The sequence below is a fragment of the Podarcis pityusensis genome (genome assembly GCF_964106645.2).
Source record: "Podarcis pityusensis genome assembly, chromosome: 8".
In the NCBI taxonomy this organism is placed as follows: Eukaryota; Metazoa; Chordata; class Lepidosauria; order Squamata; family Lacertidae; genus Podarcis; species Podarcis pityusensis.
Genome location: NC_138033.1, coordinates 78,600,949 through 78,617,531, shown reverse-complemented (window position 1 = coordinate 78,617,531; position 16,583 = coordinate 78,600,949). Strand labels below are relative to the sequence as shown.

The 16,583-nt window shown below is 47.4% G+C and overlaps 1 protein-coding gene across 2 annotated transcripts; it reads left to right on the top strand.

Annotated features, from left to right (window-relative positions):
* Positions 1-1,350: 1,350 nt before the first annotated feature.
* Positions 1,351-15,884, top strand: LOC308483776 (aflatoxin B1 aldehyde reductase member 2-like). 2 transcript variants are annotated; one of them, XM_081017998.1, is made up of 7 exons: positions 1,351-1,616; positions 10,127-10,314; positions 11,672-11,776; positions 12,616-12,712; positions 13,112-13,214; positions 14,502-14,631; positions 15,479-15,884. In XM_081017998.1, exons 1-7 carry the CDS (start codon positions 1,400-1,402, stop codon positions 15,638-15,640), a joined length of 1,002 nt encoding a protein of 333 aa, XP_080874124.1. In that variant the 5' UTR covers positions 1,351-1,399; the 3' UTR covers positions 15,641-15,884. The 2 variants fall into 2 exon arrangements, with proteins under 2 accessions (XP_080874124.1, XP_080874123.1); XM_081017997.1 differs by lacking the exon at positions 1,351-1,616 and adding an exon at positions 6,661-6,965.
* Positions 15,885-16,583: the final 699 nt, after the last annotated feature.

Here is a 16,583-nt window from a genome sequence, read left to right as displayed (position 1 = left end):
TTCGAAAGCCTGAAGTGCAAGTAGATAAATAGGTACCGCTCCGGCGGGAAGGTAAACGGCGCTTCCGTGCGCTGCTCCAGTTCGCCAGAAGCGGCTTAGTCCTGCTGGCCACATGACCCGGAAGCTGTGCACCAGCTCCCTCGGTCAGTAAAGCGAGATTAGCTCCGCAACCCCAGAGTCATCCGCGACTGAACCCAATGGTCAGGGGTCCCTTTACCTTTATAAAGGTAGAAAAATTTCTGGACAGGTAACAGATATAACAGGAATTGCGTAAAGGTTAAGAATTTGTCGAAAGCACACTGAAGTGAATTGGAAGTAAAAAATGTGTGTGATGTTAGACCAGGGGTCAGCAACCTTTTTCAGCCGTGGGGTGGTCCACCGTCCCTCAGACCATGTGGTGGGCCATACTATATTTTGGGGGGGGGGGGGAATGAACGAATTCTTATGCCCCACAAAAAATAACCCAGAGATGCATTTTAAATAAAAGCACACATTCTACTCATGTAAAAACACCAGGCAGGCCCCACAAATAACCCAGAGATGCATTTTAAATAAAAGGACACATTCTACTCATGTAAAAACATGCTGATTCCCGGACCGTCCGTGGGCCGGATTGAGAAGGCGATTGGGCCGCATCTGGCCCCTGGGCCTTAGTTTGCCTACCCCTGTGTTAGACGATGTGTTGTTGGTTAATGTTTAGTTGTCATTAAGATATTGTATTTGTCTGTGTTGTTATATGTAAATTGTTTTGCAATAAAGTTTTTTTTAAAAAATCCAGTGATGGAGAGCCCCCCCATAAGATCCATTATGCATTGCATAGAATCGTGGCGTTGGAAGGGACCCCTAGAGTCATCTAGTCCAACCCACTGCAATTCAGGAATCTCGACTAAAGCATCTGTGGCAGATGGCCACCCAATCTCTGCTAAAAAAATAACTCCAAGGAAGTAGAGCCCTCAACCTCCTGAGGGAGTCGAATTCTATATCCTACCATTTTTCTCCAAGTTGCTCGAAAGCATTGGCTCACACGGTTCTCCCTCCCTCCTCATTTAATCCCCACAACAACCCTGAGGGGTAGGTTGGGTGCGACTGTCTTTCTCAACCTAAGGTTGCACCCAAGCGAGTTCATAGCCCAGTGGGGAATTTGAACCCAGGTCTCCCAGACCTTAGCAGGACACTCTGACTGAAGGCGCTGCTTGAAACCAGCCCTTTTAAAGCAGGCGTACAAAACGACATGCTGCAAAATGGCACGCTCTAAAATGAGGTTGCAGGAATTTTGAGACGGCCCCTTACTTGGGAAGGGAAGGCGTGGCGTCACGCGTGCTTTAAAAGGCTGTTTCCCAGCTGGGGGCGAGTTCGAGTCCAGCCGGAGGCAGATCGAGCTGTTGCTGCAGCCGCCGGGATGTCGGGGCTACGCGGGCAGAGCCTCGGGGTGCGCTCGGTGCTGGGCACCATGGAGTTCGGGCGCAGGGCAGACGCGGCGGCCAGCGGGGCGATGCTGCGCGCGTTCCTGGCCCGCGGGCACTGCGAGCTGGATACCGCGCATTTTTACGCGGGGGGCGAGTCGGAGCGGATCCTGGGCGCCTGGCTGGCGGCTGAACCCAAGGCTGCGGCGGCAGGTGGGTCGGTGGATTGGGGGGCCGGAGACGAAGGCTGCTCTAGACGTCCAGTGGGTCAGCAACGGTTCCTCTGAGCGCATGCAGAGTGCCACACACACACAGAGCCGCGAGCAATCACCGGAGTCTGATCTAGATTCGAATCGAGTTCTGTGCACACGCTCAGAAGGGCTGACTCTCAGCGCCAGCCTTGCATGCAAGCAGAAGGTCCCAATTCATGCTGCAGGTGTGTGTGCCTTGCCTGAAACCCTGGAGAGCAGTTGCTGCTGCCAGTCAGTGTAGACAATCCAGAGTTTGATGGACCAAGGGAGCCGAGTAAGGTAGTTTCCTAGGATCTGTTGTTGTCTTCTATCTAGTCCAGCCTGCAATGCTTGCTCCAACCAAGCAATGGTGCGTTTGAGCATGTGTGGAGTGCATCTCTCCCTTCTCCTACCCCCCACCCTTTCAATGCAGTCAAAAGTGATCTACCCTCATCCCTCCCCTAAATAAATCCCTGCTCCCGTTAATCTAGATTCCATGAATGGGGGAGATACGGGCCAGCTGCTCTGCAAATGTTCTCTGGCACCAGCCCCCTTCATCCCCAACCCGCCTGGCTGGTGATCAGGAATAATGAGAGATCATAGTAAAGGTAAAGGTAAAGGGACCCCTGACCATTAGGTCCAGTCGTGGCCGACTCTGGGTTCGGGGCTCATCTCGCTTTATTGGCTGAGGGAGCCGGCGTTCCGGGTCATGTGGCCAGCAGGACTAAGCCGCTTCTGGCAAACCAGAGCAGCGCACGGAAATGCCGTTTACCTTCCCGCCGGAGTGGTACCTATTTATCTACTTGCACTTTGAGGTGCTTTCGAACTGCTAGGTTGGCAGGAGCAGGGACCGAGCAACGGGAGCTCACCCCGTCGAGGGGATTCGAACTGATCGGCAAGTCCTAGGCTCTGTGGTTTAACCCACAGCGCCACCCGCGTCCCAAATGAGAGATCATGGGGTGCTGCAAATGCAGGAGTTAAATTGTGAATTCAGTGACATCTGGAAGGCCATGGAAGAGTCCCATCTCTGGGTGTCCCTTTGCCAGGGAGCGCAGTAATTTAAATATGAACCAGTTGCTCCCCCCCCCCAATTCCAGTTAGATTTCTGCAGCAAGCAGGTGCATTAGCAGGACAACTCCTCGCTTTCAACCTTTGCTCTTACTGTTCTTTCTTTCCAGGATTGGTCATCCGGTTAATCAACAACCTGCAAATCAAATGGACCATTTGCATTGTTACCTTTGGTCCAGCTGACAAAATCTCCTGTTAGTGCGGCAAAGGCTTGCTTAGGGGGCTGAGAAGGGAAAGCACTCTGCACGTGCTCAGAGCTGGGCCGTGTTGATCTGATGCTCACTTGTAATTATGGCCTTCGTCTAGGAAATGGAGGGGAAATGTACTTTTTTTACTTCTTTGTTAATTGCTATTTTACTGCTCATTTGCCCAGTATGGAGAGATCCTTTTGGGGCTCTTTGCCATCCCTGAACAATTTGGTAAACCTAACTCCAGGTCATTTATGAATGGGTTAAAAAGAGCTAATGGACAGGATTGGTCTGATCCAGGACGGTTCTTACAATTTGTGTCCCCCCCCCGCATTTGTTTTATTTATTTTCACAAAATTGTAAGCACACAAACATACAAACATAAATCATAACCTTATTAAAACTAATCTTATTAACATTGTTAAGTGACTTCCTCGTACCCCCCTAGTTGAATTTCAGTGCGAATCATTTTAACGGTTTTCCAAATCATAATTCTTATAAACTTAATCACTTAACATCTTTCTTTCTGCTTTCAGCATTAAACATATTAATTCAACACATTACATATTTAAATCCTAAGCCTATCTGGTAATTGCAAGCTTTTTCCAATTAATTTAATTTAACTAAATAGTCATTAAATTTCGTCCATTCTTCCTGATACTCCTCCTCCTCCTGGTCGCGGACTCTTCCGGTCAGGTCGGCTAGCTCCGAAAAATCTATCATCTTCACCTGCCATTCTTCCACAGTTGGTACTTCTTGCATTTTCCACTTTTTAGCTAGTAAGATTCGAGCAGCAGTTGTGGCATACAAAAATGACGGTTCTTACAATTTGGGGATGGATCTACCTGCAGCTTTGAGCTACGAGATAGAACTTCCACAGTCAGTGGCAGTATACCTGGGATCCCTTCCGACTTTACAATTATGTGAATCTGTGATCCAATATGGCAGGGTGAGGAGGGGCGGGAATCTTTTTCTGCAATCCAGACAAGGGAGGTGTATTGCCAGACTTCAAGGACACTTTCCAACACAGAGCCATTAAGAGATGTGGCTTGCGAACCGTCCCAAGGGCAAGATAGGCAGATCAGGAGGGCTGCATGTAGTCCAAGGTCCTGGAGTTTCTGATAATTTCATACACCCTCCTTGCCTGTGTTTGGCAAGAGCTCAGGTTCCTTTTGTTCCCTTATCGCGTCCTTTTCTCCACCAGTCAAGGTAGCCTCCAAGTCACCTTCCTGAATCACCTTGCTGACACTGTAGAACCCACGGCCTGCTTTTAGTAAGCTGTTTTTTTTTTTTAAATTATTTTTATTAATTTTTACATGACATTTCCAAAAAACATACAACATATTTTCTTGTCTTATTCAGTGTTTTGGAGTTTCATCAACCACATCTGAAGATTTTTCCATCTTTATCACTTAATCTGCATTTCATTAATTCCACTATTACTTTTAATGGTCCTTCACTAATAATTCTCTTCATACTTTACTCTGCAATATTACAAAACTTCTTGCAATCCTACTAGCGTAATCTGTTGATTACAGTTGCTTTTCAAATAGTTCACATATTTACTCCAGTCCTCTGAGGATCTCTGATCCCGCAGGTTTCGAATCCTTCCTGTCATCTTGTCTAATTCTGCATAGTCCATTAATTTCGCCTCCCATTCCTCTTTTGTCGGTAACTCTTCTTGTTTCTATTTCTGTGCCAATAGTACTCTTGCTACCGTTATTGCATATAAAAACAGTTTATTATCCTGTCTATTAATATCCTCCCCTACAATGCCAAATAGAAATGCTTCTGGTTTTTTTTAATAAATGTATATTTCAACATCCTTTTCATCTCATTATGTATCATTTCCCAGAAGCTTTTCACTTTCTTACATTTCCAGCTTTTAGTAAGCTCTTTGGGGCGCAGACTTACCGTTCTGTTACAGTATTACACTGAACAGAGGTGGCAATTGAGGGTGATTGTAAAAACAGTGCCTCTGAGCGTGCACAGAGCGTTTTACCCTCTCTGAAAGCTTCCCTCCTCGTCATTAGGCCTTTTAAAAAAAAAGTCATTCCTAGTCCAATTTTCCTCCAGAGGAGTTCGGGGGGGGGGGGGGCCTTGTATCCAATGCTAGTCCTACTCGGAATAGACTGACCAAAGTTACTAGACAAGGATAACTTAGGTCCATTCAGTTGGAAGCAGTAATGTTCCTAAATACCAGTCGCTGGAAACCACAGGAAGGGAGAATGCTTTTGCATTGGAATCATGCTTTTAAGCATCCCATAATGTCCACTGTGAGAACAGGATGCTGCCCTGTTGGCTTGATCCAGCAGGCTGTTGCTTTTTTTCTGCTTGGGGACTTCCTGGATGCCCCTTGTTCGCCCGTGATTTTTGTGGTTGTTATCTATATATTTGCCAGTTTTAAAATACCACTTGACTGACGGAAACCTCTCTATAAACGGTTCATATCCAAACTATGCAAAACGTTTACTACAAAGTGCCAATGCAAATCTAAAGCTCAAGAAGAAACGGGCACAGAATCTATCCGCCTACTGATAAATTTATCAGCCAGCAGTTTTAAAACAGGGACAACCAATGACATATTAAGCAAATTATTTGTTCCATATTGAGTCTTGGCCAAGCCTACCTGGCAGGGCTGTTGCTAGGATTAAATGAGGAATGCCAGAGAGAAACATTGAGCAGCTTGGAGGAAAATGGGATGGAAATGCACTAAATAAAACAAACAAACAAAGGTTAAAATGACATGGCAGGATGTTGTTGTTGTTGTTTAGTCGTTTAGTCGTGTCCGACTCTTCGTCACCCCATGGACCAGAGCACGCCAGGCCTCCCGCAGTTTGGTCAAACTCATGCTGGTAGCTTCGAGAACACTGTCCAGCCATCTCGTCCTCTGTCGTCCCCTTCTCCTTGTGCCCTCCATCTTTCCCAACATCAGGGTCTTTTCCAGGGAGTCTTCTCTTCTCATGAGGTGGCCAAAGTATTGGAGCCTCAGCTTCAGGATCTGTCCTTCCAGTGAGCACTCAGGGCTGATTTCCTTCAGAATGGATAGGTTTGATCTTCTTGCAGTCCATGGGACTCTCAAGAGTCTCCTCCAGCACCAGAATTCAAAAGCATCAATTCTTCAGCGATCAACCTTCTTTATGGTCCAGCTCTCACTTCCATACATCACTACTGGGAAAACCATAGCTTTTACTATACGGACCTTTGTTGGCAAGGTGATGTCTCTGCTTTTTAAGATGCTGTCTAGGTTTGTCATTGCTTTTCTCCCAAGAAGCAGGCATCTTTTAATTTCGTGGCTGCTGTCACCATCTGCAGTGATCATGGAACCCAAGAAAGTGAAATCTCTCACTGCCTCCATTTCTTCCCCTTCTATTTGCCAGGCGGTGATAGGCCCAGTGGCCATGATCTTCGTTTTTTTGATGTTGAGCTTCAAACCATATTTTGGGCTCTCCTCTTTCACCCTCATTAAAAGGTTCTTTAATTCCTCCTCACTTTCTGCCATCAAGGTTGTGTCATCTGCATATCTGAGGTTGTTGATATTTCTTCCGGCGATCTTAATTCTGGCTTGGGATTCATCCAGCCCAGCCTTCCGCATGTTAAATTCTACCTATAAGTTAAATAAGCAGGGAGACAATATACAGGACATGGCAGGATAAGGGACCCGAATTTATCCGGCAAGGCTCTTCCTTCGCTTCTGGAATCAGGAAATTCGAGACGGTCCCTTCTCCTGGGAGGGAGCAGGAGTGGAAAGGAGGCGCTGACGCATGCGCAGGCAGTGGTGATGCGATTGCCTTTGCCCAGGACCTGGTGGCGAGTTCGAGTTCTGCCAGAGGCCGATCGAGCTGCTGCAGCCGCCGGGATGTCGGGGCTACGCGGGCAGAGCCTCGGGGTGCGCTCGGTGCTGGGCACCATGGAGTTCGGGCGCAGGGCAGACGCGGCGGCCAGCGGGGCGATGCTGCGCGCGTTCCTGGCCCGCGGGCACTGCGAGGTGGATACCGCGCATATGTACGCGGGGGGCGAGTCGGAGCGGATCCTGGGCGCCTGGCTGGCGGCTGAACCCAAAGCTGCGGCGGCAGGTAGGTGGGGCTGCTGTAGACGTTGTCGAGCCCAGCTGGCTGGCAGCGGTTCCTCTGGGCGCATGCAGAGTGCCTCGCACGCATTGACACGTCGCCGCGAACTCTCAGCGGAGCTTCATCAGGATTCGAATCGAGTTCCGTTTTGCAGGCGCGCCTATGGGAGTCCTGGCTGGAAGGGGAGAACATCTGCCTTGCATCATGCAATTCAGTTCCCACGGGCATCTCAGGATTGGGTTGGGAATGCACCGTGCCTGAACCCCTGGAGAGCTGCTGCCGGTCAGTGTAGACGTAACTGGGCTCAGTGGACCAGTGGTCTGGCTCCGTGCTTCCTATGACACGCTGAGGCTGGGGGGGGGTGTCTGCTGCCTAGACCAGCCTGCAAAACAGCAACAGCAACAGAGCAACGGTGCATTTGAGCATGTGCAGAGTGCATTTCTCGCTTCTATCTCCCCACCCTTTCCATGCAGTCAAAACTAATCCAACTCCACCCCCACCCCCATTTTAAACCCATGCTCATCTGTACTCATTCTTTGTCTTTTATTGTTTGGCCTTTCATTTTCTTATTTTTCATCGGTTGTTCCAGCAACATCTGGAAGGCCATCCCAGACTTGAAACATGGATTCCCCATCTCTGGGTGCAGCCTTCCCCACTGAAGCTCAAAAACGGACCAGTTGCTACCCCACACCAGATTCTTAATTAGGTTGCTCCACCAACCAGGCCCACTAGCAACATGATCCCTGCCTCTTTTGGTCTCTCTCTGCTCTTAAATTTATTGCCTCAGAGGGTTGATAATCTGGTTATTCAACAACTCAAAGGGCTGGAAATCAATCAAAAGGGCTGTCTTTATACCCTTGCCTTTATCCCAGTGGTCAAAAGTCTCCTGCGAGTTTGCAAAGATCCCTGATTATACTGAAAGCCTTCCCACCTAATCTGAAGGCCAGTTGGAGTTGCTAAGCAGCTTGAGAAGGGAAAGGAAGTTTGAACATAGAATCATAGAAGCTGGAAGGGACCCTGAGGGTCATCTAGTCCAACCCCCTTGCAATGCAGGCATCTCAACTAAAGCATCCATGGCAGATGGCCATCCAACCTCTTCTTAAAAACCTCCAAGGAAGGAGAGCCCCCCACCATCCAGGGGAGACTGTTCCACTGTCAAACAGCTCTTAACAGTCAGAAGGTTTTTCCTGATGTTTAGTTGGAATCTCCCTACAAGAAAGCCACTGGTTCAAGTCCTACTCTCCAGAGCAGGAGAAAACAAGCATGTTCCCTCTTCCATTTGACAGTCCTTTAGGTATTTGAAGATGGCTCAGTCTCCTCTTTCGCAAGCTAAACATTCCCAGCTCCCTCAGCCTTTACTCCTAAGGCTTAATTTCAGATTCTCCTAAGTGTACTACTTATTATTAGGGCATAGGGGGTGAAAAAGCCTTTAACAACCCAAGGGCCACTTTTCCTTCTGTGCAGCCTTCCGGGGGCCAGATGCAAGGGATGGGCAGGGCCAGAGGGGGAAGTGGGCAGAGCAATGGATGCAAATTTTAGCTTTGTGCACTAGACTAGTTTCCTACACATACAATCTCTGTCCTCCATCTGGGCAAGGAAGAGGCGCGGTCAGAATTCAAGGTCATGTTCCATCACACGAAGCCTGAGAGCAGGTCCGTTGGGGGTGTGGCCTGTGGGGAGGGGTGTGGCTTGGGGAGATCCCTGGGGGGCCCAGATGGACAGACTTGGTGGGCTGTATTTGGCTCTGCCTGCCTTGTTAATATTTGTTTGCTCCTCATCCTGGTGTTGGGGGCTCCTCTTTACAGAATGACACGGGTGGCGCTGTGGGTTAAACTACTGAGCCTAGGGCTTGCCGATCAGAAGGTCGGTGGTTCAAATCCCCGCGACGGGGTGAGCTCCCGTTGCTCGATCCCTGCTCCTGCTAACTTAGCAGTTTGAAAGCATGTCAAAGTGCAAGTAGATAAATAGGTACCGCTCCGGAGGGAAGGTAAACGGCGTTTCCGTGCGCTGCTCCGGTTCACCAGAAGCGGCTTAGTCATGCTGGCCACATGACCCGGACGCTGTACGCCGGCTCCCTTGGCCAGTAAAGCGAGATGAGTGCCGCAACCCCAGAGTCGGTCACGACTTAACCTAATAGTCAGGGGTCCCTTTACCTTTACAGAATGCAGTCAGAGTTCCTTTCCTTCCCTGATCATCATCATCTTTGGCAATCACTCATAGCCTAGTAAGATTGTCTTCCATGAACACGATTTTAAAAGTGAGTCCGTAAGTGACTGTGGAGGCCCATTCTGGATCCACACGTCCTTCCACAGTGGGGACATAGGTTTCCGGGTGGGAGTTGATCATGGTGAGGGTTTGCCAAGCGTGCCTTCCTCTTAGCACGTTTGTCCCTTGCGTCCTGAGTGCGAGTGTCTTCAAAGCCCATGACACCTTTGGTAAAGGCTGTTCTCCAACTGGAGCGCTCGCAGGCCAGTGTTTCCCAGTTGTCAATGTTTATCCTACACTTTTTTACATTTGCCTTGAGAGGGTGTTTAAACCTCTTTTGTTGACCACCGGCATTACACTTTCCATTTTTAAGTTCGGAATAGAGTAGTTGCTTTGGAAGATGATCATCAGGCATCTGCACAACATGACCAGTCCAACGAAGTTGATGTTGAAGAATCAATTGCTTCGACACTGGTGATCTTTCCTTCTTCCAGGACACTGGCATTAGTTTGCCTGTCTTCCCAAGTGAGGTGTAAAAATTTTCGGAGACACCGTTGATGGAATCTTTCGAGGAGTTGGCGTTTATAAGTGGTCCATGTTTCACAAAAGGGCTAGTTTTGGGGTGGGTTTTTGGAAGACCCTGTGTGTGAATTTGTTTTATGTGTGTAGATCAGTGCATGCTGACCAACGCACAGTATTCGCGGTAAGGCTCTACAGTTCTTGGGTTAAGAACTTAATTCGTTCTGGAGGTCTGTTCTTAACCTCAAACTGTTCTTAACCTGAAGCACCACTTTAGCTAGTGGGGCCTCCCGCTGCCACCACGGTGCGAATTCTGTTCTCATACTGAAGCAAAGTTCTTAATCCGAGGTACTATTTCTGGGTTAGTGGAGTCTGTAACCTGAAGCGTCTGTAACCCGAGGTACCACTGTACTTCCCTGATCTAGTCCTCTCTTCCCCACAAGTCAAGGTAGCCACCAAGGCAAATCCATTGGAGGGCAATACTCTGAAGGCTGATGGCGTTCGCTCCCAGCTGGAGACGTCCCTCCAGAGGCTGCAGGCGAAGAGTGTTGACCTCTTCTACCTCCATATGCCTGACCACAAGACCCCCCTGGAAGAGACGCTGAAGGCCTGCAATGAGCTACACAGAGAGGTGCAAAAAGTGGGGTTTTCGGGAGGGGGCGGGAAACTGATTCTCATGACTGGGTGGCTCATTTGGGCCTCCCAGTCGGTGTTTGATGTGCTGCTTTTGTATCCCCCTTTCCTTCTAAAAGGGACGCGGGTGGTGCTGTGGGTTAAACCACAGAGCCTAGGACTTGCCAATCAGAAGGTCGGCGGTTCGAATCCCTGTGATGGGGTGAGCTCCCGTTGCTCAGTCCCAGCTCCTGCCCACCTAGCAGTTCAAAAGCACGTCAAAGTGCAAGTAGATAAATAGGTACTGCTCCGGCGGGAAGGTAAACGGGGTTTCCATGCGCTGCTCTGGTTCACCAGAAGTGGCTTAGTCATGCTGGCCACATGACCCGGAAACTGTACGCCGGCTCCCTCGGCCAGTAAAGTGAGATGAGCGCCGCAACCCCAGGGTCGTCCACGACTGGACCTAATGGTCAGGGGTCCCTTTACCTTTACCTTTACCTTTTCCTTCTAAACAAATCAAGGCGCCTTCCAATCCCCGAGTTAAAACAACACACATGCAAGGCCTGCAATATTCCACACTGGTGTCCGGAATAGAGGGGGTGCAAAGGTCACGAGTTCCGTTCCAACCGGCGTTCATTCAGCACAATCCGCCGTGCTTCCTTTCTGCTGCAGTTCGCCTTCTGCCAAATACAAACCTTGTCTGTGTCGCGCTTGTCTGCTATCTGACCTAAAGTTGCATCACTGTTTAAGTCACTTACATTTGCTCTGACGTCAAGGAAATGCCCAAACAGGTGGGGGGGGGGGGAGAACCCCTAATAAGATTTTATTAATTTATTTATTTGCATTTACATTCCACCTTTTTTCATCCCAAGCAGCTCCGGGTGGCGTACATTACGGCCACAGCTTATGCACATTTAGCTTGTACGCATTGAGTTTTTTATATATAAAATTAGAAGGGGGCAGAAAGAGGATGGGGTACCAGGAAAAATAAGTTTGGTGATCCTGCATGGTATTGAAATTAATGGGTTTTGACCTCACATGATTTTGGCTTTAGGTGCTATCCCTGGAACGCAACCCACATGCAGGTTGTGGGCCTACTGTACATGGTTCTTACTTGCTCCCCTAATTAATTTAATTTAATCCAATCCAATCCAATCCAATTTATGTGAGGCTAAGAGGCAGTGACTGGTCTCCCACAGTCATCCATTCATGGCCGAGAGGGGATTTGAACCCTGGTCTCCCATGTCCCTAGTCCTCATTTAACCACCAGATCCTTTGGTCTGATCCAGCACCCAGCCTCCTCTTCTGGTCTTAAGACCGTCTGTGAACATAGAGCTAAAAATACAGGGGCTTATTTGTTTTTTTTCTTCCGACAGGGGAAGTTTAAGGAACTGGGTCTCTCCAACTATGCCTCGTGGCAGGTGGCGGAAATCTATGGCATCTGCAAGACCAACAACTGGGTGTTGCCAACAGTATACCAGGTGAGAGCTGGGTGGACGAATGGAGGTCTGGACTCTCAGCCTCCATCACTCTTGACCATTGACCAAGCTGGTAATGGTTTAAGTCTGTGGATTAGAATCATAGGATTGTAGCTTTGGAAAGTCCTGCAATGAGTCTACAAAGCCCACCTCAGTCACTGAGACGACCTGCAGGAGTGTTGCTGGTTTTTCTTTTTAATGTTTGATATTGCATTGTGTTTCTATTATTTGACAAGAAACCAAGCCTTGATTGGCCCAGTCCTGTGGAATTCTCTGCCAGCCAGTGCCTTCTGTGCCAGCCTTTAAATACATGCTGAAAATGTATTTGTTCTGCAAGGCTTACGCAGGTAGTTTAGAATACACATTTCCATAATAGCTACTTTCCAATGGTTTTTTTTTATAAAAAATCATGGTTTTTATTGGATGAACACCAATTGCTGGAAACTGAAGGAGGGGAGAGGGCTCTTGGGCTTGAATCTCACTTGCAGGTGTCCCATTGGGGAAACACGTGTCTGATATTGGTGATTTATTAGATTTCTACACTGCCCTTCATCCGAGGCTTATAGGGCAGTTTACAGTACGTATGAAAGCACCAAAATCCACAACATAATTAGAAAGAGAACAATCTCTCTCTCCCCTCCCTTCTCCTGATGTCAATTAGCAGGGAGTTCCAAAGGTGCCGCCAGAACAAATGACCAGTTTCTTACAAATGCAGAACGGATGTTCGATGGCACCTGTAGTAGTGGCAGTTCCCTCGGTCAGTGGGCAGAAGGGATTTTGCAACAACGGTCTGCTCCAAGGCTTCTTTATGAATTTTGTTTTTTACTGTCTTTTCCCCAAAGGGCATGTACAACGCTACGACGCGCCAAGTGGAGACCGAATTGCTGCCATGCCTTAGACATTTTGGGATTCGATTCTACGCATATAATCCGCTGGCTGGTACGGGTCTGGCAAGGAATGCCAGGGAATGGGGTGGTTTCAGTGGCAGGGCTGCAAAACTTTAGGCACAAGGCGAAAATGTTTCTCTTCAATCAGGCTGATTAACAACCTATGGTTTTTAAATGTGTGGGGTTTTTTTGCGGGTATTGGTCTAGTTTTTGTTTTGTGTTCATTTTGTATTTTTTCTGTTGTGAACTGCCTTGGGATCTTCACACAGAATATGCATATTTATTAAATGTGTTGTTGTTGCTGTTTTATGGGCAGAATGACAGACAAATCCAAAGAGGTGCTGGAGTTTTAGCTGTGGGGTGAGAAGGGAGTGGATTGACCTAAGTGAGGCACCTTCGCTTATAAGGTTCTAGTCCCTAACGTTTGGGCGTAAACTTTCACCTCTTGCAGGAGGGCTCCTGACTGGGAGGTACAAGTACGAAGACAAAGACTCGAACCAGCAGCCAGCTAGCAGGTTTTTCGGCAACGACTGGGCCAAAATCTACAGGGACAGGTGGGTCTAAAGATGGCAAAAGGGGCTTGCATCTTGAAGGCAGGGGATGACTCAATTCTGTTGATGTAGGAAGAGGCTAGCTTCTTGAACACAGGGGCAAGAAATTAAACTGCTAATGCTGGGAAGTAGTTCTTGGTTTTTGGAGGAAAGAGATCAGAGCAATAAATACAGGGTTAAAGGTAAAGGGACCCCTGACCGTTAGGTCCAGTCGCGGACAACTCTAGGGTTGCAGCGCTCATCTCGCTTTATTGGCTGAGGGAGCCGGCGTACAGCTTCCGGGTCACGTGGCCAGCATGACTAAGCCGCTTCTGGCGAACCAGAGCAGCGCACGGAAACGCCGTTTAGCTTCCCACCGGAGTGGTACCTATTTCTCTACTTGCACTTTGACGTGCTTTTGAACTGCTAGGTTGGCAGGAGCAGGGACCAAGCAACGGGAGCTCACCCCATCGCGGGGATTTGTTTTTTTTTTTTAATGATTTTTATTAAAGTTTCAGTAAAAGATTAAACAGAAAAACATAAAAAAGAAATACACAAATGCACAGTACATAATCCAAAGAAGAAAAAAGCACAGAAAACAAAAAACAAAAAAAAGAAACAGAACAATTAAAAACAATATCACCTTTTCATTTCCGTTTTTTAAATTTACTTATTTTCTGGACCTCCTCATACCTCCCTCTTTTGTATTCCAGTTCGAATTGTTTGTCCAGCAATTTCTTTCCCACTTTTTTTATCCCAATCTTTAATCTTAATATAATATAGCATTAAAATTTTACCTCTTAAGAACCAAATTTCCATTACCTTAAACTTCTTTAATCCTTATCTTTAATCTTAGTCTATCTATAACTTTGAATCCTGTACAGCTGGAAACCACTTATTTTCAGTCCAACATCACTCTAACATTCTTTAATTTTGCAGTGTTTCTGTAAATAATCTTTGAATTCCCATCGCGGGGATTTGAACCGCCAACCTTCCGATCGGCAAGTCCTAGGCTCTGTGATTTAACCCACAGCGCCACCCGCGTCCCTAATACGGGGTTAGGGGAGTGATTTTGTTAGCCATGGCACTAAATGGAACCTCTAGGCGCAGTGGCAGTCTACCTCTGAACACCAGGTGCTGGCATTCGCATCCTGCACGTGGACCAGATGGCCTGATACAATTGTATCTGCCATCTATTACTGCCATTTTGCTTTGTTTATTATGTAAGATTCATTCAGATATATAGATATACATATAAAGATGCAGAATGTAAATGACCTTAATTTTTTTAAAACAACAATAACTCTGCAGGTATTGGAAGAAGCATCATTTCCAGGGGGTGGACTTGGTCGAGAAAGCCCTCCACGAGGCGTATGGCTCAGACACACCCGGCTTGACTTCAGCCGCCCTGCGCTGGATCTATCATCACTCCAAGCTGCAGGTAATGGTGAACTTTTCTGCCAGCCCGATATGGTATGGGGAAGAAGTTTGTGTGTGTGTCTGAGGCCAGGTCTAAACTGTTCTACAGTGGTACCTCGGGTTACAGACTCCGCTAACCCAGAAATAGTACCTTGGGTTAAGAACTTTACCTCAGGATGAGAACAGAAATCGTGCAGTGGCGGAACAGCAGCAGCAGGAGGCCCCATTAGCTAAAGTGGTACTTCAGGTTAAGAACAGTTTCTGGTTAAGAACGGACGTCCAGAAGGAATTAAGTTCTCAACCCGAGGTACCACTGTATTCCCAAAACAGAATCAATAAATGACTTCTGGTAGGTCTAATATTCTGGAGGTGACATATGCTACTTATATCCCCTGCTCTCAATTTTTTATCCTCACAACCACCCTGCAAGATGCATCAAGGGGAAACCTGTTTTTTTATATTATTATTATTATTATTATTATTATTATTATTATTATTATTATTATTATATTCATACCCTACCCATCTGGCTGGGTTTCCCCAGTCACTCTGAGCGGCTTCCAACAAAAGATTAAAAATACATTAAAACATCAGTCATTAAAAACTTCCCTAAACAGGGCTGTTTGACTTCTGAGGCGCGTTCGAAAACAGAATCAATTACTTCTGGGTTTTCGGGGTTCGAAAACCGAAACGTTCAGCTTCCGAGACGCTCGAAAACCGAGGTGCCACTGTATACCCCAAATGAGGCGTCCTTTTGTCATATAAAAAATCCAAAACGTTCTTTTAATTTTGTTGTCAGCTTTGGCCTTCCTCGTAAGCCGAGTCTTCCAATGTTCACCTTTCCCTCTTCTTGCTCTTTTCCCCCCTAGGCTGACCTTGGCGATGCTGTGATCATTGGGATGTCCACCATGGATCAGTTGCAGGAGAATCTCAAGTGCAGCGAGCAGGGTCCCCTCCTGCCCGGCGTGGTCGAGGCCTTTGAGAAAGCTTGGCATCTCACAGCCCACGACTGCCCCAACTACTTCCGCTGAAGGCTTCTGCAGCTTCCAGGATAAACGAGAGCACCCATCAGAGACCCCCACCCCTTTGGACTCTCGTTTTGCCACAAACACCCTCTTCTGCTTCAGAGGTTCCTCCCTTTCCCTTGGAATAAACCCAAGCCAACACCTCCGTGGCCTTAGATCAAGAAAGCACTTTTCCCTGGCAAGATTTCTGCAACACTTTCTGGGTCCCTGAAAGTGGCTTTCATCCTTCAAAATAAAAATATTGGTTGCACCTTCTAGCTCTCTTCTCTGCTCCCCACCTCACAGAAGTACAGTGGTACCTCGGGTTAAGTACTTAATTCATTCCGGAGGTCCGTACTTAACCTGAAAGTGTTCTTAACCTGAAGCACCACTTAGCTAATGGGGCCTCCTGCTGCCGCCGCACCGCCGGAGCACAATTTCTGTTCTCAACCTGAAGCAAAGTTCTTAACCCGAGGTACTATTTCTGGGTTAGTGGAGTATGTAACCTGAAGCGTATGTAACCTGAGGTACCATTGTAATGCATGTCAAGTAGATGCTTCTAACACTTTGGAACTCCCTGCCTGTTGATATCAGGCAGGTATCTTCGCTATACCTTTTGGTGCCTGCTAAAACCATTTTTGCTTAGACAAGGCTACCCAGTTGCTGTGAGCCTTAGTCTGTGTTTACTAAGAGACTTCCAAAAAGTTAAAATAATAGTTTCTTTGGGTCTTGCTTTAACAATCCAGTGGTATATAAATTTTATTAAATCAATACAGTGGTACATCAGGTTAAGAACTTAATTCGTTCTGGAGGTCCGTTCTTAACCTGAGGTACCACTTTAGCTAATGGGGCCTCTAGCTGCTGCCGCTGCGCGATTTCTGTTCTCTTCCTGAAGCAAAGTTCTTAACCCGAGGTACTATTTCTGGGTTAGCGGAGTCTGTAACCTGAAGTGTCTGTAACCCGAGGTACC

Coding starts and splice junctions, on each gene's coding strand:
- LOC308483776 (XM_081017997.1), top strand. CDS start 6,671: ATGCGATTGCCTTTGCCCAGGACCTGGTGGCGAGTTCGAGTTCTGCCA. Junction 6,966..10,126: donor ACCCAAAGCTGCGGCGGCAG/GTAGGTGGGGCT, acceptor CTTCCCCACAAG/TCAAGGTAGCCACCAAGGCA. Junction 12,713..13,111: donor CGCATATAATCCGCTGGCTG/GTACGGGTCTGG, acceptor CACCTCTTGCAG/GAGGGCTCCTGACTGGGAGG.